General features: G+C 44.5%; 1 protein-coding gene across 1 annotated transcript in view; it reads right to left on the bottom strand.

Annotated features, from left to right (window-relative positions):
• The window catches only part of SCYL3 (SCY1 like pseudokinase 3), a 917,463-nt gene that overhangs the window by 815,006 nt on the left and 76,156 nt on the right, over positions 1-26,301 (bottom strand). The window contains exon 4 of the mRNA XM_078686597.1: positions 18,364-18,466. Coding sequence (XP_078542723.1) covers positions 18,364-18,466 — 103 coding nt within the window. The remainder of the gene's footprint in view (positions 1-18,363; positions 18,467-26,301) is intronic.

Below are 26,301 nucleotides of genomic sequence, written 5' to 3'. Positions count from 1 at the left end.
TATCTAGCTCTATCTATCTAGCTCTATCTATCTAGCTCTATCTAGCTCTATCTAGCTCTATCTAGCTCTATCTATCTAGCTCTATCTATCTATCTAGCTCTATCTATCTAGCTCTATCTATCTATCTAGCTCTATCTATCTATCTAGCTCTATCTATCTATCTAGCTCTATCTATCTAGCTCTATCTATCTAGCTCTATCTATCTAGCTCGCTCTATCTATCTAGCTCGCTCTATCTATCTAGCTCTATCTATCTATCTAGCTCTATCTATCTAGCTCTATCTATCTATCTAGCTCTATCTATCTATCTAGCTCTATCTAGCTCTATCTATCTAGCTCTATCTATCTAGCTCTATCTATCTAGCTCTATCTATCTAGCTCTATCTATCTAGCTCTATCTATCTAGCTCTATCTATCTAGCTCTATCTATCTAGCTCTATCTATCTATCTATCTAGCTCTATCTATCTAGCTCTATCTATCTAGCTCTATCTATCTAGCTCTATCTATCTAGCTCTATCTATCTAGCTCTATCTATCTATCTATCTAGCTCTATCTATCTAGCTCTATCTATCTAGCTCTATCTATCTAGCTCTATCTATCTAGCTCTATCTATCTAGCTCTATCTAGCTCTATCTATCTAGCTCTATCTATCTATCTAGCTCTATCTATCTAGCTCCATCTATCTAGCTCCATCTATCTAGCTCCATCTATCTAGCTCCATCTATCTAGCTCCATCTATCTAGCTCTATCTATATCTATATCTATATATAAATATGCTTGGTTTTGAGTGAGAGGGTGCCCTAGCATGAGCTGAGCCCCTCAGCAGCTTTCGGAACCATCTCCTTATAGCTGTTCTATGATATAGCCATATCATATACTCTTAAGTGCAATATAATCCTCACGGTTAATGCTAACTTTGGTTTGGCTTTATCAAACACTTTGGAATACTACCCCCCCCGCCAGTTCTGGCGGCGGGGGTAGCATTCCACCATTCTAGTGGGAGAAGACATCTAGTTACTGTTAAACCCAGTTAAAGTTAAACAGAGCCCCAGCATCACAAAATGGATGCTGCTGCCACAGACACGAGTCTGCCCTCCTGCTGCTGGACGAAACTCTGGCAGGGGAGGCCTGGACAATAGGTTTCCTGTCCAGGGAGGTGCTGGCACCTCCCCAGAAAGGCATTAGTGTATTGTGGCAGGGTGGGTTGCATTCAATGAATGCTTTTCAGACACTGCCTGGGGCACACAAGATGCTCCATGCATTTCCCAGTTCAAACCGGTTGCTGGGGCACTCAGCCCCAGCTCTGGCGCGAAATTGGACAAAGGAGAATGGGTGTAACCACCCCCTCCCCAGGTCCACCCATAGGAAGGACCTTAGAGTTAGCCCAACCCCTAAACTTACTATAAGTATAGGATATCAGTCCCTAGGACTTTAGATTACCCTGGACGAAACTCTGCAACATATATCTTGGACCTTCAACATTCACTATCAACTGGAAGACGGAAGAAATCTCCCTTGTGGTCAAGGAGTGACCACCCTGTTCAAACAGGCACCAACTGTTCTGTTTGGTTATGTTGGGGCATTTGTATAGCGCATTATCACCAGAGAGATCTCTAAGCGCTGTTCGAGAGGGGACCATAAGGTGAAGCGGAAAGTCAGGAGTGCTTTACATGGAGCACCAGACTTCCAGGAAGAGAACAGTTTTTAATCTCTTCCTGAAGGTGAGCAAGTTGGTCTCTTTGCGCAAGGTTTCCGGGAGTCTGTTCCAGACTGGCGGCATCGTAGTCGAAAAGGCTCTCCCCCCCCCCAGCGATTATCGCTTGAAACGTGGACATACCTGGAGACAAGCTTCTGAAGACCGCAGCTTCCTGCTGGGAACGTATAAGACCAGTTTATCCTTGATGAAGCTCGGGCCGAGCCGTAAATGGCTTTGTGAATGATACAGAGACTTTTGAATTTCGCGCTCTGAGATATTGGTAGCCAGTGTAAGTCCTGCAACAACGGAGTGAAATGTGTCCTCCTGGGTTTATTAAAAATCAATCTGGCTGCATCATTCATAACGCCTTGAAGCCTGGCCAGAGATTATTTTGGTAGCCCAACATAAAGGGAATTACCATAATCCAGACAGTCCAGGATCAAGGCTGAGACCGCCGTTCGGATGGTAGAGAAGGACAGCAGCGATGCCAATTTCCGAAGTTGTCGCAGCAATCCCACACAGGTTCCTACCACTGCCACGACCTGTTGGGACATAGATAGCGTAACATCGATTTTAATACCTAAACCTTTTACTACGGACGCTGGTTCTGGAGGCTGTCCCAGTTCACCAGGCCAGAATAGCTCATTCCAGGGGTTTGCTGCTTTTGTGACCGCCAGCACCTCAGTTTTATCCGGGTTCAGTTTTAAAGAGTTCGCCGACATTTCAATTCACCGTAAATCTTAGAATATCTTGCATTCTCGCCTGCGATGTAGGCGACTGGTCTATTTGGATCAGAATTTGGGTGTAGTCGGCATAATTATATACCCTACATTCCAGCTGATTTAGAGCGGCGATTAAAGGCTGCAAATAAACATTAAAAAGCAAAGGGGAGGAAGAGCTACGGACGTGTCCAAAATGGCTGCGTGAGCTTCAGGCTCCCGAGGCCCCCGCTGTCCCACGGGTCTATCCTGCAACTTATCCTGAATACGGAAGGCGAATTCTGGCGGCTGAAGTGTAGCGGCGGCGGGCGCTGTGCTTTGCGTCCCGCTGGGCCGCTGTGTGCCGGAGGGAGAGTGTGGCGAACATCGGGGACTAGCCGATTTGAAACCGGGGTCTCGAGTAGCCAGCAGACCCCAGCAGCAGTGAATCTTTATCGGGGCCTACGCCGGATGTTGTCGGTCCGGCCCCGTAGCGGCCCCACCCTCTCCGCCTCATAATCGGGAGGCCCCCCCATGGCCCGCAGTGCCTCATTACTGTCCCGCGGCCGGGGCATGATTGGGCCGCCGAGATGAGGATTCTAGACCTCTATGTTTCTGCACCACCAGTCCCATAAACGCTCATTGCGGGCCCCCAGGACTACATTGCATGAGCCCAGAAGTATAGAGGCGAGCTGTAGTTCTCCTACTGGAAGTGGGAGAGCCTATGGTGCTCCAGATTGCCCTGTGCTGCGAGGACCAGGTCAGGTGGATGTGGCGCTGAAGAGGAGTGGAATTAGCAGCAGTGGCTGGCAGTGATCACTGATGGACTGTGAGCGTGAGGGGCACAACAGGAAAACCAGATTTGCAGCGAGGTTGGGCAGAAGGTGTGACACAGTCTCCCGTCTCAGGAGCCACTGGCCTTTAATGTGCCTGATTCAATGGTGACACTTTATTCTGTTACCTTATCAGCACCCTGTTAATTGGAAGACCGCTCTCTCATTGGGTGTGTTGAATAGTCTGGGACTGTCCGCTCCCCTGGACCACTGGTTCGCGCGATAGTTGGCTGATTGTGCCGGCTGACCAGGTGTGCCTACATTGCCGATCTCGCAGCTGGGCTCATTATTCAGTGACATTATTGCCAGCTCTTGTCCGCGGCTTGGCCCACTTATAGTCAACCTTCAAAATGGCGACCAGACCTGAGTCGGAGTAGCAACAGTCTAAGACTACCAGAGGAGCCAGGTATACTCAGGCTAACAAGCTGGATCGCTACACGCAACCCAGAGGGTTGCCTACAGGATTTGGTAAAATCGCACGAGGGAAGTATGGAAGCATCGGCCGCTGCACCGGAATTTACATTGCAGGATGTGATGACCGCGATTGACGGGGTGAAAACCTCTTTAGGTCAGCAGATGGAGTCCTTAGATCATAAACTGGACACGGTTACTATCGAGGTTAATTTAATCCGTGCGGACCTCACCAAAACTAGTGAAAAAGTAAAATCACTAGACATCAAAACCTCCAGTCTTACCAATAATGTAGCGCTGTTGCAGCAGGAAGTTCGGGACCTCAAATCCGCTAGTGAAGTTGCGAGTCGCAAGTTGGATGAATACGAAGGACGGGCCCGTAGAAACAACGTGCGCATTATGGGGGTGCCTGAAAGGGCCGAGGGACAAGCTGCGGACCATTTTATTGAAAATATCATACTCGACCATTTGAAACCCAGAGGACTGGCAAAGTTCTTTACAGTGGAAAGAGCGCATATGGTACCGGGAGGGAGACCGAAGCCTGGAGCACCGCCCTGGCCAATGATCGCGAGGGTGCTTATCTTTCGAGACAGAGACGCTATCCTGCAGGCCTCCAGGTCAGGGGGTCCTCTACAGTATGAAAACTCCACCCTCCGTTTTTATCCTGACTTTACGCAGGCGGTACAGAAACAGCGGCAAACCTTCATGGGAGTCAAACGGAAGCTGCGGGATAAAGGATTTAAGTATGCCATGATGTACCCTGCCAAGTTGCGAGTGGAACATGCGGGCAAGGCATTTTTCTTTGATAAACCAGAAATTGCCTCGGACTGGTTGGAGAGTTTTGCCTCGTGGGATGAGCGACGGAGCGGAGATGATGATGAGGGTGCACAAGAGCAAGAATGATGACTGATATTGTTGCAGGTGGGGTTGGCCCGAGTTTGGGGGTGGATCCTGGGCGCAGTCATGTTAGGTGTAGTGATGGCATAAACAGGTCCAATGATAGTCCAGGGGTTAGGCGGGGAATCGGAGGATCGTACTCCTCCTCAGCTTTACTTTTCGATAGTTTAGTAGTTAGATCATGGGGCGACACGCACACTGCGAGTTGGGGGCGGATGTATACCGTGAGCAGGGGTGCAGGGTGGAGGGTGGTAGCTGGGGCTCATTTGAGGGATGGGCTTTTTGTTGTTTTTTCACATTGTTTGTTGTTGTTAATCAGGGCATCGAATTGGGCAGGGGCATGAATATGGCGCATTGGTCGTGAGGAGGCCGCTCCTTTTTGTATCTTGGGGGATGGTGGGTAGGGAACTGAATGTGTTGAGTTGGAATGTGAATGGGTTGGGTGATAAATCAAGCGTAGTGTGGTTCTTCAATATCTCAAACGATACGCTCCTGATGTGGTTCTATTGCAGGAAACACACTTGGTTGGGAATACATGTAAGGAGATGCATAGAATGGGGTACAGCTTGGTCACACATGCAGGCTTCACCTCGGGCTCCAGAGGGGTGGGAATACTCGCCCGTAGGGCGCTCCCATTGGTGATGGACTATCTCCGAGGATGACAGTGGCAGATATGTTGGAGTGACGGGTCGCTGGGAGGGGCATGTTCTTTCCTTGTTATCGGTTTATATGCCTCCAGGCCTGCAAGCTCTTACTTTTGCAGATTTGGGAAAGGTTCTGCTAGGTCTCCCACGTGGTCTATTAATTGTGGGGGGTGCCTTTAAAGCGTGGCCTCTGGAGTTTTGGACAGGTACCCTTCTCGAGATTTGGGACGTGTTCAGAGATGGTTGCCTGATTTCCTGGATGCCATGGGTTTGATTGATGGCTGGAGGCTGCTCCATCCGGATCAAAAACAGTACACCTTTCACTCTGGGGCCCATGGTAGTCTCTCTAGATTAGATTATTGTCTTGTGCCGGCAGCTCATGCATCTTACGTAGTGGAGGCGACGCATCTTGCTAGGGGCATATCTGGCCATTCGCCGCTCTGGTTCCGTTTCGGTGTTGCTTTGAGAGTAGGGTGGCCCCCATTAATCCCTGGCACCTGCGTAATCCTAAAGTCAGAGGGGACCTGGTCAAGGCACTAGATCATTATTTCCTTGAGAACGATGGATCGGTATCCTCTTCTATTACGCTCTGGGAGGCCTTTAAGACGGTTCTTAGGGGTCAAGCTCTCTCGTTGATAGCAGGGGCTAAGAGAGGCCGTAATAAAGCAATTGTTGATGTGGAAGTTGAGATAGGGGGCCTGGAGACAGAGCTGGAACTGAAAGTAACTCGTGCTAAGCTGCATGTCCTTAATCTTAAACAGCAAGAGTACAGGTCGCTGGTCATGGATAGCGCTAAGGCTCTGAGTAGAGAGCAGCAAAGTCGACTGCATGACGTTGGTGATAAAGCCGGGAAACTTATCGCTTGGTTGGATAAGAAAGATAGGGCAAATCGTGTTGTCCCAGAGATAGTGACAGAGGCCGGAATACACCTTACAGACCAATAGAATATTGTAGATAGCTTTGCGGAATATTTTCACATTGTGTACACCTCGGTCTCCGATCTCCCGGAAGAAGATTCCCAGTTGATGCTGCGAGACTTGCAGCTTCCGTGCCTGACCAGGGAGGACCGCGAGTTAATGGACATTACTCTCACCATGGAGGAAGTGGCCCAGGCGGTGCGCTCTTTGAATTCGGGTAAGGCGTTGGGGCCAAATGGGATACCCATTGAGCTGTACAAACTTCAACCTGATAAGGTTGCTCCCTACCTGAGACGAATGTTTATTGAGGCCCGGAGACCGGGATACTGCCCTACGATCAGAGAGTAGCCTCTACAGTGGTTATTCATAAGGAGGGCAAACCTAAATCAAGTTGCTCCTCCTATAGGCCTATTTCATTAATAAATGCTGAACCCAAGATCCTTGCCAAGATCCTCTCCACCAGGTTGATTTGGGTTGGTGCATCCCGATCAATCTGGCTTCATCCCTCATAGAAACACTGCCCTTAATTTGCGTAGGTTGCATAGTGTGATCGCCAGAGCTCATACCCTAATGGAGCACGCCGTAATAGCATTTGCTGGATGCAACGATGGCCTTTGATACTGAAGAATGGCCTTATTTGTGGGCTGTCATAGCCAAATGTGGCTTTGGCCCCGATTTTATTCGTTGGGTCCGCTTGTTGTATGCTGAACCCCTTGCCCAAGTGGTGGTGAATAACCAGGTCTCAACGCCATTTAGTCTCGGACGTGGCACCCGACAGTGATGTCCCCTTTCTCCCCTCCTGTTCTCATTAGCTATGGAGCCGTTGGCAGCTTGTATCCGCTGGGAGCCCTCGGTTCGAGGTCTCCGGAGTGGGAGGACAGGATCTCTCTGTATGCAGACGATATTTTACTTTATTTGGCCTCGCCCAGGAAATCCCTGGATGCGGTTTGTGATGTGCTGGTTTCCTTTGGTAGGAATTCGGGGTTGTCCATAGATTGGGCGAAAATCGCTTTTGTTTGTTCTCAGTGGGGAGACTCCGCTTCTTCCGCGAAATTGTCCGATTTAATTAGCTACGGACAGGTTTAAGTATTTAGGGATATTTGTTTCATTGGACTCCGCAACCCGTTATGAGAGGAATCTCCTTCCCCCCTTGATTTGACTTAGAAGCGATGTGGCCGGCTGGAAGAGGCTCCCTCTCTCCCTGCTGGGGCGTGCAACCCTCTTTAAAATGATGTCCCTGCCCCGTTTTCTTTATGCTCTTCAAAATACATTGGATGTGGTGCCAGCTAGCGTTTTGAGAGGTCGAGGGGTTACAGCATATGCTGTTATGGGATGGCAGACCCCGGATCGCATTTGCCAAATTGACGATTCCGTGGTATGATGGTGGGATTGCACGCCCAGATATCAGGCGATACTATTGGGCCTCTCAATTGGCCGCCATTAACCTTAGTACTTATGGGCCCGCTTCGGACCCGGGATATGGGATGGACAGATGGCTTCTTCCTGGAGGCAATTATAGACGGGCATTGTATGCTACATCGGCGGGGAGATGTTTGACGGGACCGACTAGGCATGCGGTGCGGATCTGGCGGGATGCCACTAGCTCTCTGGGATGGAGGGATTGATGGACGTTGGCCACCCCACTATTTGATTCCGAGAAGTTGGGTAAGCTCTGGAATACAAAGGGTTTTGGTAAATGGGACCTGATTGGGATTTCAACTATTGGCGACGTTTGGGCCAAGGGAAGGATTAAAACGTTTGAAGAATTGCAGGCTGAATATAAATTAGGTAGGACTGAGTATTTTCGCTATGTACAGGTCAGGCATGCGTTGACAGCTGCTCTCCCGGCGGAAGCGGACTTGCCCGAGTCGTCTCCTCTTGAAGACAGAATTTTAGATGGCCATCTGCCCGAAAAAACGATTTCCCTAATTTATAAAAAGTTGATTAATCACAGGGCAGATCTATTGGTCGAATTGAGGGAAAAATGGTCGCAAGATGGTGTTGAATTGGATGATGAGGATTGGCAGTCTGCTGTGTCGTCGCCGAAGGTGGTGGCGATTCCAGCACGATTGAGGCTTGTTCAGTTGAAAATATTGGCTTGTCCAGTTGAAAATATTGCACAGAGTATGTCACAGGGCCCGCCTGGTTCGAATAGGGTTGTCGGATACGGATTTGTGCAGACGGGGGTGCGGTCATGTGGGAACATTCCTCCATATCATCTGGGAGTGTTTCTCTGTGGCCGAGTATTGGCGTGGGATACATGATGTCATGCAAGAGGTTTTGGGGGTGGCTGTGCTACCGGAGGCGAGGAGATGCCTCCTAAATATTTGGGAACCCACTGATCTTAATACAGCGCAGACTAGCTGGGTGACTCTAGGTGATATGATAGCGAAAAGGAATATAGCACAGAGGTGGGGATCCAAGAGGTTATCAACGGTCGAAGAATGGAAAGAGAATATGGATTGGTGTATGTTCCGGGAGAAAACTGTGTATATAGCTAGGGGCCGCCCCCGTAAATGGACATCTGTGTGGGGGCTCTGGAACCGCTACATGGGAGACATTTGTGCGCCACCTGTTGCTTCTCCTGTTGATGTTCCTACTTCTCCATTAGTGTTCTGTAATTGAGTATCATGTTCCCTGCTTTCCCCCTCACCCCCCCTTTTTTTCTCCTGACGAGATGATGTGCAATGTTGAAGAATGTCTCCTCCCTGTAATGTCCCCTTTTCTGCTGATGCCTGGTTTTAATAAAAAATATTTTTTTTAAAAAGCAAAGGGGACAGGGCTGATCCCTGCGGTACTCCACATGCCAAGGTCACGGGGAGAGATACCAGGTCTGTTAGTTGGACTCTTTGAGAGCGATCTCTAATGAAGGAAGCTAACCAAGCACTGGCTGTGCCCTGGATCCCCAGGTCAGCAATCCACGACATAAGTTGACCATGATTAACCGTGTCAAAAGCCATGGATAGATCCAGCAGGACCAGAGCACACGGCGTCTTCCTATCCGCTCTCATTCTCATCTCCTCCAGCACGGAAAGCATAACTAATTCCGTGCTATAATGCGGCCTGAAACCCGCCTGGTTGGGTTCAAGAAGATGATTGGCCTCCAGGAACCAGGCATGGGACTGCAGCACATGCTCTTCTAATATTTTTGCTAGAAATGGCAGCTGAGAGCTAGGTCCGAAATTCTTCAGATCCTTCTCATCCACGCCAGGCTTTTTTAATAGCGGGATCTGCATCTTTGCCGGTCTGCATTTTCAAGGCCCCCGTCGGATCCCGAAGAATCTGCAACACAGGACACGGACTTCCAGTCATCTCTGAAGCTGACCTGAGCTCCCAGCAAAGCTGAGACCCGTAGCTGACACGAGAGACATGGGACCGGAACTCCTGGACATCCTGCATTTTGCAAGCTGCACCTACTTCTCGAGGTATACCAAAGTTGTGCATTGGAGTGTTTGAAGCCCCAGCCCCGAGCACCTTTTGCACCGAAGCTCAGAGGCTCGCCTTGTGCATTTCAGCTTGACGCGTCTTCGCGGTTCCTAGTCCGTTGGCTAGTGAGCTCCCTCGAAGACCAATCTTTGATTTCTTTAGCTTTCCCGGTTGCTCCAGGCTTGCTCCAACTTCCCTGGAAAGGAGAAGTTCCTCAGACCTTGCTGGTCTGCACCGACCCAATCTCGACATCCTGCGTGGACTGCATTTGCCAAGGTTTGTTCGGTCCAATCCGGATTCCGACACCGCAGTCAACTAGATTCTTAGTGGGACAGTTCGAATCCAGCTCCTGGTCATCGTCGACGCTTCCTGGACCACGTGGCTGAAGAGACAAAATTCACCTCTTTCACCTGAAATCACCCGACATTGGCTGGCAGCTTCCCATCGCCATTCTTGTCACTTGCAAGTGACGCAGACTCTGTCCCTTCTGCTTTCAGGTACTTCAGATATTTGATCCACCCTTGGATCCACCCTGACACTTTTCCTCTGGTCGCCCGTAGCACTTCTTCGCAGCTCTCCATTGGAATTGACGACGAAACCCGACACCAAAAGACACCTATGCACCCGGCTTCCGTGGGTGAGGTAACACGAGTACTCCGGTGCTCCCATGGGTCTTGAGTCTCAAAGTGTTCTAGTCTAAAAGGCTTCCATCGCAGTTCACCTATAAGTGTCCTTAAATTGTAAATTTGTAACTTGTTGGTTTCCCATAGAAAGTCAATGGTCAAAGGTCAAAGGTCAAAGGTCAATGTATAGACACTGCACGCGTCTCGCGTGGGCCTCCTACATCCTAACCTTTGGTTGTTCCTAGAAGCCCCAGCGATTCCACAGGCCCTATGCCTGCTTTCTATTCTAGACGTGGTTCTTATACCACTATTTTAGTATATGGTTTGTGAGGCCCCTAGGGCATAACGTATACTGTGCAACTTATCGTATGCTAATTAAGTTCCTTGTATTGTACTTTTACCTCTGACCTCATAAAGAGTCCAGAGGGGTTGTGTTTAGAATAAATACATATATATTTGATATATACCTTGTGTGGTGAGCTTTCATTTGATCATTCAAGAGATTATAGTTGGTAACACAACTTGCTTAACTGGCCTCGAAGTCTTAGCCCGAAGGCTGCTCTCCACAGCTACCACTAGGATAGCTTTCTATAAGGTTGACTTTACAACCTACCATCAATAAGGGTCGTTTGGACTGGTGCAAGGTGCCCACTAGAATAGTGGACATCATATAGTAGGAAAACTTCTCACAGTGGGTGGTCAAGTATCCATCGACACTGACATCGTACGGAACCGATGTTTCGGCGCCATCTTGACATCACCTCCTCTCCGGTCAGGAACCGACGCCTCCCCTACCTGCCCAAGTATCCAGGACACGACGCATCACCTCCCCCGAAGCAAGGAACCAACTTCACAACGCACCAACGACGCCGCACCTCCCCGATGCAGTGAGCTGTCTTTGTTTTTGCTTTTCTAAGGTACTTTTCTCTGTGGGTCTGTTCTGACTCTGGGCCCGACGCTGCACACCTCGCGGTTGGCACCGTACTTTGGTATTTCTTTGACCTTGACGTCATGATAACTTCCATTGGGGTTATCTGTTGCTAAAGACTGCTATTAAGTGAATAACCTATTTTTGAACTATTTCTACCATGTTGAAGAATTATTATCGATTACAGTATTGTGGATTTTTGTCATTTTTGGTCTTGTGATAAGTCTATATAAAGAATACTTATTTTTTATAAAACCTGTGTTGTGTCCATCTGTAGTGTTTTCACTATATTACTGTATGTGTTCACACATGCTTAACACACTGCCTCTGATATAAGCCTGTCTGCTCGTGCCAAGCTACCAAGTGGGTGAGCAGGGGTTATCCAGTAGTGTAATCCCTTTTCCCGGATTTAAAAGCAAGGGTCCCTATTTAGTCAAAGGTGTATACCATTGCCAACTAGAGACCCCAGTTCTAACAACAGTGAAGACATATGCCAGAATATTTACGTGTTTTTTTTTACAACCCAAGTAGAAAATAAACTGCTATATGTAATTTCTGCTGACAAAGAGGGTTGTGTTATATTTCATGGATACTGTACCCTGTAAAATTCTGTTAATTATAGAGTTTTGCTTAAGGAGGGTCTGCAATAGTTGCAACTAATTCCCTCTCACTCATCCTTATAGTTTAGAAGGCAAGTCATTTCTGGGCAAAAGTAAGCAATATTGTTTATTTGCTCCGATGTCATGAACTACGGGCTGTGGTTTCCATACACTAAGCATTGCCTTGTGATAAACTACAGTATGCACCAAGAGGCCATGTTATAGTGTGGTTGATTGTGTGTTTTAGACTGTTGAGTGGCAGATTATGGCATGCACTGCAGAAAGCTTAATAAGCCTCTGTATTGCAAGCTTCGCTGATACTTGATATGTTTAATGGTATTGGTGTCGTTTTAGCAGCCTGGCTCTATAAACTGGGGGCTTTATCTGTAGGGTGTTTTTTGTGAGCTGTTGGTTTCTCTGAAAGATGGTTGGTGGGTAATATTCTATTTGACCATTTTTTTTCATGTTAGTTTATATCTGGTATTGCATTGTTGACTTGTTTAATGAGGGAAGAGGGTTCTGAATTTAAATTGTTCTGCCGCATGTACGTCAATGTACTTTTTGAAAATATGTTAGTCTATTTGCTTCAAAGTGAAATATGTGGTTATAAGTGTTCCAAGGATTTGGGGGCCCTAAGGCGCCTTCATTCCAAACATGCAGCCTCAAACATTAGAGAAACCTTAGGGTATCTCCCAATGCAGAATAGCTTGAGGGACAGGATCTGGTCATCAAAAACCAAAAGATGCGACTCTGTTGTTGGGGAGCTCACTGCAGAACACACCCTATATGTGCTGCCCATCAATACATTTACTTTTGTTTACTTTTTTCCCTATAACTTTGAGAGCCACCCTCGTTTTTGCTCATTCTTTATTGAAAGGAGTTTTGAAATTCGCAATTCATCATCCTGTTTAGTCATGCCATTAGCTATGGGGGGTCTTGTAACCTCTTCCATGTTACTTTGTGCAGACTCAGAAGTCTCTCTGGTATGAACTTGGGATCCGCATCTTCCATCTGACACATTCACGTCAGTCAAGCAGATCACCTTAGGCTACAAAGAAGACTGTCAGGTGTTAGCAATAAGGATGTGTCCATCTGTTGATTGGGGATGGTCGTGTTGCACGTGCCATCTCAGGAAAGGAGACACTGAAAACTTTTAATTTTAAGTTATTCTTAAAGCTAAAGGCAGGCACGTTGAGCAGTACACCCATCAACTAAATATACATTTTTGATCTATAAAAGCACAGGCTCGCCTGCATCCAAGGATGAGTGTTGTTTAGGTACTATTGTTGCTGTGTTGTGCAGGATAGTTTACCAAAATTAGGTATATTTGCAGATCATAAGCATGCATCTGGAGTTGCTAGTGCAGGACTGGTACTGCCTATATAGTTGATGAAAATGTGCCTCTTCACTTAATTTAATAAACCGCTTTATATTGAAAAAAGAAATTAGGCTAATTTCCCATTTCAAGCCTGCACAAAAGAATGTTTCTTGCATGAGGTGGAGATTGCGATAAAGGCTAAGCTGTGCCCCAGCTTAAGGTGGAAATGTTACTCATGGTTTGCCCTCATGTGCCTTTACAAGTCTGTTCTCCCTGCTACATCTCTGGAGTCGTTTGTCCCAAAAAATGTAAATAAAAAAAATAATTGGAGAAAAGGAGAAGCATAATATCTCAAAGCACATGCACAATTCAAAGGTATTATGTGTATACAAAAACAAATACACAATTGAAAAGCTGTTAGAAAGGAAGGATTGTTTCATCGGGGAAAAGCCAACACCAAACCCTAAGAGCAGCTCACGAGTGATGAACGGTTTCTGTAATATTTGAGAAACCGCCATCGGGAGTCCCATCCAATGGAGATTGTACAGTGCCTAGTTTGTGTAAATGAAATCTCACAAAATGGTTCAGCCAACCAGTCTGGTAGAAACAAAATGTCTGGATAATTAAAATGAAAATAGCTGAATCAATCAATCACATTAGAGAATACTCCTTCGTTTCTTCACGTGCGTTATTTTCTATAGTTCAGACCGTAAGCAGACTTTTTTTTAAAACATTATGTGTTACATGAATTCGCATCTTGATACATTAAGGGCACATTTTTCAAGCACCTATTATCACGTAGCACTGACCCTTTAATCATTTTCAGGGCGAGCTGGTGTAAGCAGCGCGAAGCGCTGCTGTCCAGCGAAGCCTCTATTGTTAGCGACTTGCTCTGAAAGTGGGACAGGGGATGGGCATGAGCTTTCGGCGATTTCAGCATGTGCACGCGCACATACAGTCACGCGCCGTGCACATCTCCAGTCCCGCTTCCGAGGCAAGTCAACACACACACACACACACACGCACGCACACACATGCACATACACGCACACACAGGCGCATACACACGCACACACAGGCGCATACACACGCACACACCCCCCAGTGCACACAACTTGTCTTCAAACAACCTGCAAGCTCTCACTTACCGGCTCGGTCCTTGCCAGTCTCTTGGCACGCCGCGGGGCTCTCCTCACCACTCGGGAGCCCCGTGTTGCCTCTGGTGCCATGCAGTCTTCACACGGTCCCTCTGATGGGGCCAGGGACTTCAGCATTCAGCCTACAGGGTTCCGGACGTTCTACCGGCGGTTCCTTCCTGTTTATTTTGCAGGCCCTGCCCACGTCCCAGCGAAGGCTGCCTGACTTCCGCGATGTTGCCTCAGTTCTTTAGGTCTGTATGATCGGCATTTCTGATTTTGTTTCCATTGCTTTTTTTTTCTTGTTTTTTCGTCTGCGCACGGCTCGCCCAACCTATTACACTTCACCTGCTACTTCTTGCGGCGTCTGATGGGCAGCAGAGCTATGGGCTGCATGCTTGTTTTTTTTGCTGTTTTGCTCCAGTTCAAAGGATTAAAATGCTATTAAACGGCTACGTTTCACATCCTGTCTTTTGTGCCTATTTCTTCTTTGTTATTTGTATACGTTCAAGAACAACCTGCACATCTCAAAGAAGAAATAAACACAAAAGACGGGATGTGAAACTCAACTGTTTAATTGCATTTCCTTCCCGGTGAATGCCCTTAAAGCGTGCAAGAAGTAGAAGGGGTTAACACATACAAATTATAGCCTTTGCATACAACGTCGTTAAAAACATTGCTTAGTATGTCTCTAGTTCATACATCGCCAACCCTTCATAAAGAAACCATTCAGACTCTTGGTGATAAGTGGAAAAAAGGAAAATGTATGTTGGTTTAGGACAAACTAAAATGCTCCGGCAGTACTCTTTTTATTTAACATAAAAGTCACTTCATTTGTTTATAGAGGATTTTTGCAGTCCAGCCTGTACTGCTAATGCTCAGAGCAAGCTGCAGAACAGGGAATGACAAAATGACAAACCTTGACAGCATCCTTTAGCCATTCTGCAATGCCAATGGCCAAACATTACCAGTCGAAATATTGCTGAAAGATGTTTGGCTAGTTTGCCCAAGCAAGTTTACTCCGAAGAGCAATATAGGATCAGGGTTAGAACACGGCACGCATTTTACAGATGTAACCAAATAAATTCACTACATATGAGCAATTAGCTGCATATACACCTTCCTACAAGAGCATATAACGCCAAGGGCATTACTGAAAAAGGCATGTCATGACAGTAATGGCAAATTAATCTTCAATTATTCTTCTAGCGATTCATGGTTTCCTCCTCTCAATTACATTGTCAGTCAGCGTCTATATTCTCTACAAAGGCCTTCACTCGAGATCATTTACTCCCTCCCCTTACCATCACACCCCATCACCCTCACACACTCCCTCACCCTCACACACTCCCTCACCCTCACACACTCCCTCACCCTCACACACTCCCTCACCCTCACACACTCCCTCACCCTCACACACTCCCTCACCCTCACACACTCCCACTCCCTCACCCTCACACACTCCCTCACCCTCACACACTCCCTCACCCTCACACACTCCCTCACCCTCACACACTCCCTCACCCTCCCCCTTCACCCTCACACACCCCCTTCACCCTCACACACCCCCTTCACCCTCACACACCCTCTCACCCTCACCCTCCCTCATCCTCACACCCCCTCATCCTCACAACCCCTCACCCTCACAACCCTCTCAGCCCCTCACCCTCACCCTCATCCTCACACCCCCTCATCCTCACACCCCCTCACAATCACACACCCTCACCAGCATAGCACAACAAAACATAGCATAGCATAGGATAGCAAAACAAAGCATAGGATAGCAAAACAAAGCATAGGATAGCAAAACAAAACATAGCAAAACAAAACAGCAAAACACAACAAATCATAGCATAACAAAACACACAACAAATCATAGCATAACAAAACACACAACAAATCATAGCATAACAAAACACACAACAAATCATAGCATAACAAAACACACAACAAATCATAGCATAACAAAACACAGCATAGCATAACAAAACATGGCATAACAAAACATGGCATAACAAAACATGGCATAACAAAACATGGCATAACAAAACATGGCATAACAAAACATGGCATAACAAAACATGGCATAACAAAACATGGCATAACAAAACATGGCATAACAAAACATGGCATAACAAAACATGGCATAACAAAACATGGCATAACAAAACATGGCATAACAAAACATGGCATAACAAAACATGGCATAACAAAACATGGCATAACAAAACATGGCATAACAAAACATGGCATAACAAAACATGGCATAACAAAACATGGCATAACAAAACATGGCATAACAAAACATGGCATAACAAAACATGGTATAACAAAACATGGCATAACATAAACCATAGCATAACATAAACCATAGCATAACAAACCATAGCATAACATAAACCATAGCATAACATAAACCATAGCATAAACCATAACATAACATAGCATAAATAACAAAACAGCATAGCAAAAAATAGCAAAACCTAGCACAGCATAACAAAACACAACAAAACATAGCATAACAAAACACAACATAGCATAACAAAACACAACATAGCATAACAAAACACAACATAGCATAGCATAACAAAACATAGCATAACAAAGCATAATAAAACACGACAAAACATAGCATAGCATAACAAAACATAGCATAACAAAGCATAGCATAGCAAAACACAACAAAACATAGCATAACATAAACCATAGCATAACATAAACCATAGCATAACATAACATAGCATAAATAACAAAACAGCATAGCAAAAAATAGCAAAACATAGCACAGCATAACAAAACACAACAAAACACAACATAGCATAACAAAACAAAGCTTAGCATAGCATAACAAAACATAGCATAACAAAGCATAACAAAACATAGCAAAACAAAACATAGCATAATAAAACACGACAAAACATAGCATAACAAAACATAGCATAACAAAGCATAGCATAACAAAGCATAGCATAACAAAGCATAGCATAGCAAAACACAACAAAGCATAGCATAACAAAACACAACAAAGCATAGCATAACAAAACACAACATAGCATAGCATAACAAAACATAGCATAACAAAGCATAACAAAACATAGCATAATAAAACACGACAAAACATAGCATAGCATAACAAAACATAGCATAACAAAGCATAGCATAGCAAAACACAACAAAACATAGCATAACATAAACCATAGCATAACATAAACCATAGCATAACATAAACCATAGCATAAATAACAAAACAGCATAGCAAAAAATAGCAAAACATAGCACAGCATAACAAAACACAACAAAACAAAACATAGCATAGCATAGCATAACAAAAAGCATGATAGCAAACCAAAACAGCATAACAAAACATAGCAAAACACAACAAAACATAGCATAGCTTAACTAAACATAGAATAGCAAAACAAAACATATCATAGCATACAGCATCACTCTGCACCACCACAGCATCACTCAGGGGCATCCCAACATCACTATGCGCTACCACAGCATCACTGAACGACACAGCATCACTCGTTCGCCATCACAACATCATTCAGCGCCACCACAGCATCAATCTGTGCAACCATTCAACAACAAGTGGTTCAAATATGGTCTCTCAATGTTTCAAGCTTTATTACAAATGTAACAAAAAGATGTTAATATTTCACTTCTGTTCTTGGATTTTCGTCACAATAAAATACACTGTACATAATCTTCACAAAAGTTATTTACAAAAGTTTAAGCTATTACCATTATAAATTACAATAACTTTCATTTAAGTATTATTTAAAAAAATTAAAAGCCATTGTTATTTGTAATATCAATACATGTAAGTCACGTAAATACAACACATGTTGCATTACAAATGCTATAGGTGTCACATTTGCGAAAGTTATAACTATTGGCATTGTAAATGACAAAGCTATTATTTTCGCTAATTTCAAAAACAAAACATGAATACAAAAAAATGTCATTTACAATTTCAATAGCTCAAACTTTCCTAATGTGAGACCTATTGCATTGCAAATGTTTGTTTTAATACATTGAGGAATGGAAGTGCGTGTTCGCGATTGTAAAAGGACGGTAAAACAGGTGTATTTGTAAACTAATCTGATAAAAGATATCGAAATATGCATCATTCAGCATTCTTTCAAAGAAAGAAGTTAAAGTCTACCTATCACACACAGTTAGCTGTTTTACTATTCACTTGCTAACAAAAAATGATTTTGAAAAAACCTACCTTTGTGAGTCACGTGCGACAGCAAACCTTCGACCATTTTCCCGAAGGAGTAAGCATCTCGAGCGTGGCCATGTGCCTCTGTGAGAATGCCAAACTCTGCAAACTAACAATGGGGAAAATATAGGAAGTATTAATCAAAGGCCTGCCTCGCTCTAATCTGTAGGACATTAAAGATTAAAGTATTAAGTAATTAAGAAGGGTAGGCTCGGAAAGGACAGAAAGCCGGCCATACGACTTAGCTATAATTATTCTATAACTGATGATATAGTTGCTCAGAAGACCTATGCAAACAGTCCTTTCTCAAGTAAGCCCTTCACAGACCGTATTTACAATACAACACAGAAGAAGCTGCGCTTAGGTGCCAATATGACTGAGCCCAGGCTATACAAGTGCCGTTTGTTGAATTATATAAATGTTAGGCAGGGCATGCAAAAGGGCATCCAGCCAAGAAAGCGTACAAACACCAGTTAAATGAGCCACCAATATTTACATGGGAAACAGCGCTCAGTGTTGTGTGGGCACCCCTTAAAGCACTGTGGGTGGGGGAATATATGTATTTATTTATTTATGCGTTTTTATATAGCGCAAACTTTATCCGAAGGGATCAGAGTGCTTCACGATGGTGATTCAGCATGTAAACCAGCCTCTGATTCTCTAATACCTGATACTTACCTTCGGCCCCTAAACACACACACATTCATACAGGCCAATTTATTCCACTGGGGGTCAATTTTATAATTGTTCGTCTGAGATTTACTTATCTAACACTTCTAACTAAATCTTTCACAGATCAAAAGGTTTTTTCCTCTGGTCAACGGACCATTCGTTGAACTAGTTGATGGTGAAATGACAAGAAATAAAATGTACCTTTTTTGCAATGGAAATAACGAAAGACTCGTGAACATTTTTAAATGTTTATCTAATGAAATTCATGTGAGCCAAAATCAAAGTACAAAGCAGTCTCAGTCACCCATAGAAGGAGGAATGATCCAGATTAATAAGACTTTCAATGACGGGACCTGGAAAGGAGAGGATAGAGAAAGCAGCACAAAATAAATCTATAGCACATTATAGTTACCTAGAATGGTGTGAGAGCCGACCCCTTAGCCAAGGAGTTGGGAAAAGTCCCCCGGGAAAAGACAGGAGACAAAGGCTTCAGGTTTCAGGACAGGTTTCAGAACAGGATTCAGGACAGGATAAGGTAACCTTTCTAGATCCGACGCCCGCGTTGCAACCCTCTCTGACACTATCTTCCTCTTTGATTCTTCTGCGATCTTCTTCTAACTATTTGGCTTAAATTATAAGTCTGCAATAGGATTCTTCTTCAGCGTTCGCTCAATACCCCGACAGCATCCTGAGCTCTGCAGCATTCCGGTCTCTCTGCCTAACTAATTAACTAAACTACCTCAATTATACTCTTTTAATGCCATGTACCACCCCTTAATGTTTAAATCGTATAGAACCCCCAATTATGATTGGTCAGGCAAAAAAAGATGATCATCACACCATGTCAGGTTTCAGTCGATTTTCTTTAGTTCATGGTAAATCCCTCCCCTTAATCTTTATTCAAAAATCTTTATTACCACCCGTAGTCACAATTTTTATCATCACAAAGTATACATTTGGTATTATTCTCTTCCTTTTCACAGGACATGAGGATGATTCTTTTCTTGGATGGCATTCAAGGATGACAGTGCGGCTTCTGGCTCACTTAAACTGCGCATGGATAACGGGTCACGTGGGATATAGGTCACAGTCTCTCTCAGAAGGCCCGACTACAAACTTATAAGAAAAGTCAAGCAAATGATTATTAGTTTCAAAATAAATGATTTCACTATATACCACCTATCTCTACTCTAACCCCTTTTACTTATAAATGTTCTCCCCGCATTAGCAATTAGTAAATAGCGTCTTTTAGTTTCAGCAAAGCAGATGCTTAGCATGTGAGCTTTCAAGTGGCCATTTTGGAGGTGTCTGCCCAAGTGCAGAAAATTCCCTCCAAGAAAAAACACGTCCTCACTACGTAGACGTAGTTGACGCATGCGCAATGCAGTTTGCCGCGTTAGCATCCATTTTAGATTTCACCCGAGTTACATGTTAATAAGACACGTAGGCAAGCTTCCCTTATTCTTGGTATTTTAAATGTGGTGCACATTAATTACACAATAAGTTAGTTTGTATGATGTTATAAGTTATTATGAGACGATTGCCTTTGAGCAAGTCTCTTTTCTACGAGTCCTTGCTCCATCAATAGAACCAGTTAAATTACATAAGGACTTCAGAGTACATGAATACCATAAAAGATACAAAGAGGTAAACTCTAAACTCACATAAGAATGGTAGTGATCTAGCGATCAGGGATCAATAATTTTTCATAAACATAGGCCCATTTACACTACCCAACTAATCTCTTCATGCTGGGGTTTAGTGTGATGCAAGTTCATACCTAATTTACCACAAACACTATCCAACCTGCATTTCTCCACATATAATTGTGGCGACAGACCTATAGTTGAAGAGTTCATGGTAATAATTATATACTCATCTATACTTCTAAATAATAATAGACTCAGTGTGTATAATTCAGTTTGTTTATCGTGAATAATGTAAAGTGAATGTTCATTAAGTACAGTCACACAATGCAAGTCATGAATTATGACGAAAAGAAAAATATCAGCAATGTATTAAATCAAGCTCATGTCAAATAAACAGTGCATTAAAGGAGTGGATAGGCAAAGAGTTCAGTTTCAGAGACAAAATAAATTTGCAAATGAATATGCAAATTCAGAGTTATCGCTGATACTAACCCAAATAAGAATCAGGGAAATCTACCCTCTGGCCAAAAAGGGCAGTACGGCCGCTCGAGAAGAGTCAGGTGGCAAAGATTAAGTCAGGAATCGGGAAACAGGTAGGCCTCTATCTGGAAAATGCAAACCAACAAGAGTAACGATTCTCCCGCTACCTAAACACTAGCTGACCCAACAACCACACCCCGGGGACTTTCAATTAGACCCTAAAACTCAAAAGACCATCCCATAAAAGTATCAAACTCAGGCTCTACTAGAGATTTGATTGTCTAGGAAAGGAGGTGTATGATCACTTCATCGTCTACACATGCATAATTCTATAAAGGGATATTGTTTGAGAATAGGCTATGACATCAACCACGTAACCCAGGAAATATTCATTTCTCTATCCACATTTCCTCTAGTTTGACAACAAATTAAAACACTGTATAACAAACTTCCGCTGAGCGCCTCTCTGTAGAGGAAGTTTCTCTCCGTTCACAGCAATGTCCTTTTGTTCAGATTTTTGGCACGTTCGTAAGTCTTTGAAGGACACATTCAGGCTCAGTCTCTTCTCCTGCTCGCACTTCATAATTTAAAATAATGTTTCCAGATTTATTCACTACTTAACCCGACATGCAGAATAAAATCCCATGCTTTGTTTTCTATAGAGAATAAAATACAAACATTTATTATTTTCATGAAATGTAATTTTCAACGTGCACCATCCCAGCATTGGACAACCCGTATTATTCCTAGCAATTATAAACATGCACATAAGCAGCATTAGTCTTTTATTTTAGTCAAAAGCGTCTGCGGCCTAGTTTTCATGCATTAGTACACACATGCGCAAAAGCATTTCCTCTTGTTTTGGCATTCTTTAATAATAATTTTCACAGCACACAGTTAATGAAGGTTACTGAAGGGTCAATCTGAGCAGGTTTTATTTTCTCAAAACCCTGCTCCATCCGTATTATCAGGCCTCCCACCTCCTAGTGCTCAACGAATGGTGGTATGGGGACCGTAGTGATCCGGCCTATGCACTGGAACATTCATTGATGGCAGGTGCCACACTCCACACCCTGTTGTACTCGGCCAGGCGGAGGAGGGGTTTGCCGAGGGTCACCCAGGTGGTCTTCGCGGTCTGGCGGCAGGCTTTGCACCGCATGGGGTGGTGGGGCAGGCTGACGGTCGAGACGCCGCTGTGGCGCAATGGTCTGCTTCCAGCGCTGGCCTCCTTGTCAGGGTTTGGCAGCTGGGACGCGATTGGGATCTCGTCCCTCGGTAATGTCCTTAACGGAACTACACTTAAGTCCTTTCAGGACCTTAGTTCCGAATATAGCCTGTCTAGGTCCCAATTCTTTCGGTATCTCCAGTTCCGCCACGCCCTTGGCCCTAGCCTGGTGGGGTTGGAGCAACTCCCCGACTTTAGTCCCATTGAGGCCAGACTGTTTATGGGCGACCTGGGCGACAAGAAGGTCTCTCAGATATACCGCTCCCTGGTCACGCACTGCTCCCCCTCCCTCTCCCTCTCGACATTGAAGGCCTCCTGGGAGGATGATGTTGGCCCCTTGGATGATGATGATTGGCGTGAGGCCCTTGAATCCCCCCGTGGGGCGGCTATAGCTGTCCGTCTTAGATTTATTCAATTCAAGTACCTTCATAGGGCTTATTATACTAGAGAGCGGCTGTGGCGGGCAGGCCTCATAGCTGCTCCGGAATGTCTGAGATGCGGTGCTGAAAGGGGGACGCTTTTTCATACGGTATGGTCCTGTGAGAGGCTGACTAGATTCTGGGCCGGGATATGGGACTGCCTATCGGAGGTGTTGGGGTGGGACCTTCCCCGTACCCCTAGGCTGGGTCTCCTTCATATTATGGAAAATGTTGGGGGTAACGCCTACAAACGACACTTACTGCTGTTGGGACTAGTGGTGGCCAAGCGTGATCTGGCCCAAGCATGGAAGAGCGAACGTGCCCCCCCATTGAGTGCATGGAAGGCGGGATTGGACTTTCTGATGGGTCTGGAGGTACCTGTGTTTGAAGCCAGGGGGTGCCCCCGGAAACATTACAAAATCTGGAAACGGTGGGCGGACTACAGGGGGCTGGACCTCGATCCCCCGGCTGATATTGATGATGTACTACCTCTTGATGTGGATCCCGTACCCTAGGCTGTTAGCCGACACCAACTCTGATATCCATCTCATGTTGCTGACCTGTGATCACGTGCAATGGGTTAGGGTGGGATAAGGGGTGGGGAGCTGGGAGGGTGTTGGGGGGTGTTGTTGGGGATGGGCGGGTCGGGAGGGAATTAGGGTGTGTTTTTCCTAAAACTCTGGGTTCACTGCCATGCTTTTATCTGTGTCTGTTGTTGCAGTCTCCTCCTGACTGTGGAGGGCTGTACCGAACCTTGCTTGAACTCTCAATAAAAACGGTTTTGAAAAAAAACCCTGCTCCATCGATCCCCCCTTGGATGGCGTTTTTGAGCCATCATAAAAATAACCACAAATACAACTTGCCACTTATCTAAAATACTGTACTTCTTTCTCATTTAATCATTCTTCCGTCTAAATCCTTCTTGATCTCATAGTAATTTCCTCTCATATTCTCTAATTCTATCTCTTCTCTCTTTCTTTTTCTAGCTCCACGTTTAAGTTCGGACACCTTTTCCCTTCAACATTTGCAACATTAATAAATCAAAATAATCATTAAAGTCACTATAACTACTGAAGTAATAGGTTTTAATTTTTTCCCTAGTAAACTATTCCCTAAAGTAGAAAACTAATTTCCCACTGAGGAAAAACTCTTACCAAGTTTCTCCCATGCACCATCAACCTTCAATTCAGTCAAATTTTCATTAAGTTCTGTAATATTTCTAATATATCCCTCAAGATTTTAACTCTTATCAGGGATGTAAGTGCAGCATTGTATTTTCAACATGCTTCTGTCATACTCCCGCTGAGCGCCGCTGACATGAAAGGGAACTACATCTCCCAGAATTCCAAGAGGAAGCAGGAAGTGATAAAGGAGACCTGCAACCTGAAGAGGGCGTCGGATATTCGTGGTTCTTCCAGGATTGTAGCTGCTTGCCTGTGGATGTTCCTGTTTTCTTGCCGATCCGCCTAGTTCTTATCTGTTGTTTAATCAGACGGCTGTCTGATTATTTCCAGCTCCGAATTGCCCTCCGTTGGAGAGCCGGTTTGGCTCATGCGGAGGACGATTGTTTGTTGTGCGAAGGGTTAGGACCTTAACCCATTTGTGACCGCTGTGTTTAGAGCGTCTCTGCTTCTTGCGGAGAGCGCGTGTTGTGGGTACTTGTTATGTTATGTTATGTTACTTTATTTCTTTTATAGCGCACGGCAACTCCAGAGGAGCATCCCGGCGCTTTGGCAAAGAAAGGAACAGCATGAAAAGCAACCACACAACAGAAAAAGAGATAAAAGGACTAATTCCTAAAAAGCCATGTCTTCAAGTCCTTTCTAAAAGCAAGAAGACAGGGGGCCGATCTCAGGGACAGTGGCAGTTCATTCCAAGCCTTGGGAGTCAAATAACGAAAAGATCGACCTCCCAAGCGTACACGACGGATTGCAGGGACAGTCAGTAAAGACAGACCCGATGACCTGAGAGTCCTGCCTGGCACATACCGAGAAAAACGTTTCCCAAGGTATTTGGGGCCAATACCATGTAGGGCCTTAAAGGCCACCGTCAGGCATTTAAAAAGGACTCGCTTGGAGATAGGCAGCCAATGAAGGGTGTTCAATAAGGCAGTGGCACCAGCTCTCCTCGGGAGTCCAAAGATGGCGCGGGCTGCCGAATTTTGGACCACTTGCAAACGGGTCACAAGGTATTTCGGTAGACCCAAAAACAGCGCGTTTGCGTAGTCAAATGGGTAATGTTGTTGATTTTGTGAAATACAGAAATAGAGATGGAATAGAATTTTTAAAAATTAAATTTGATGGCATTGAGGAAGTACAGCTAATTGCTCGTTGTTCTGCTAGATTTTTGCTTGTAAAAGACTTATATGTTCGCCGTAAGCAGTTCCCTGTTTGCTTGGCATATGCGGTGACAATTCATAAATCGCAAGGTTTAAGTGTAGACACTGCATTGGTGAATATTGGCAGTTCTGTGTTCAAGGAGGGTATGGCATATGTGGCATTGTCACGAGTTAGAACTTTATCGGGATTGTACTTGATTGAGTGTGATGTCAGAAACATTTGTGCAGATCTAGATTGTGTTAAGGAATACAATAGGTTAAGAAGAGAGTATGCGCCACATTTGCCTCAGTTTCCTTTGTTTGAGAAACGTCTGGTAGGCCGGAAACGAAGAAATGAGAACAATACTGGGGAGGTTGTAGCAAAAAGACAAAAAGTGAATGAACCTAAAATTACAAGCAGAAACAAAGAGGATTCTGTTGAAGATGTTGTTGGTTTTCAGTTTGAAAACAGTTCTGGTGTCAACTGCTATGCTAATGTAGTAATTAATGTTTTGTTTTCTCTAAAAAATGTAAAAGAAGAGATTGTGGTCAATTCTGATCAAAGATTTTGCAGTTTGTTGAATTCTGTGTTAGAGAAATGTAGCACAGATAGAACAAAAATAGAAAGTGTGTCTGAAATTCGAAATCTGTTAGACAGATGTTCAGGGCAAACACAATTCTCTCAAAATATTCAGCAAGATTGTCAGGAGTTTTTAATGTATATGCTTGATGTATTACATGCTGAAGGTGTAGATGTAGATCAGCTGTTTGGGCTTTCTTATCAATGGCAGCATGACTGCGAGAACTGTATGGTATCAAGTACTACTAGTGTAGACTCAGAAAGATTTATATATTTAACTTTGCCAGACAGTAAATCAGTCTCCTTTAATAAGCTAGTAAAAGCTGCTAATCACAACATGGAGTGTAGCCAATGTAAATCTGAAATGATGTCCACATTATTTATACGAACATATGGCCAGTACGTCATTTTAATGTTCCAACGATGTAGGCCTGATGGAACAAAATTGACAACTTTAATAAAAAATTTTGTAGCTTCGCAGTTGTCAATATCAGGAAGGACTTTTGTAACTACAGCAATTATATATCATGACGGCCCTTCAATATCATCAGGACATTACACAGCTTATTTAAAGTCTAGAAATGGCTGGTCATTCTGCAATG

This window comes from Lissotriton helveticus, chromosome 1_1 (assembly GCF_964261635.1).
Source record: "Lissotriton helveticus chromosome 1_1, aLisHel1.1, whole genome shotgun sequence".
Classification (NCBI taxonomy): Eukaryota; Metazoa; Chordata; class Amphibia; order Caudata; family Salamandridae; genus Lissotriton; species Lissotriton helveticus.
Note: the sequence above shows the minus strand (reverse complement) of the source record. Positions and strands in the feature narration are given on the sequence as shown.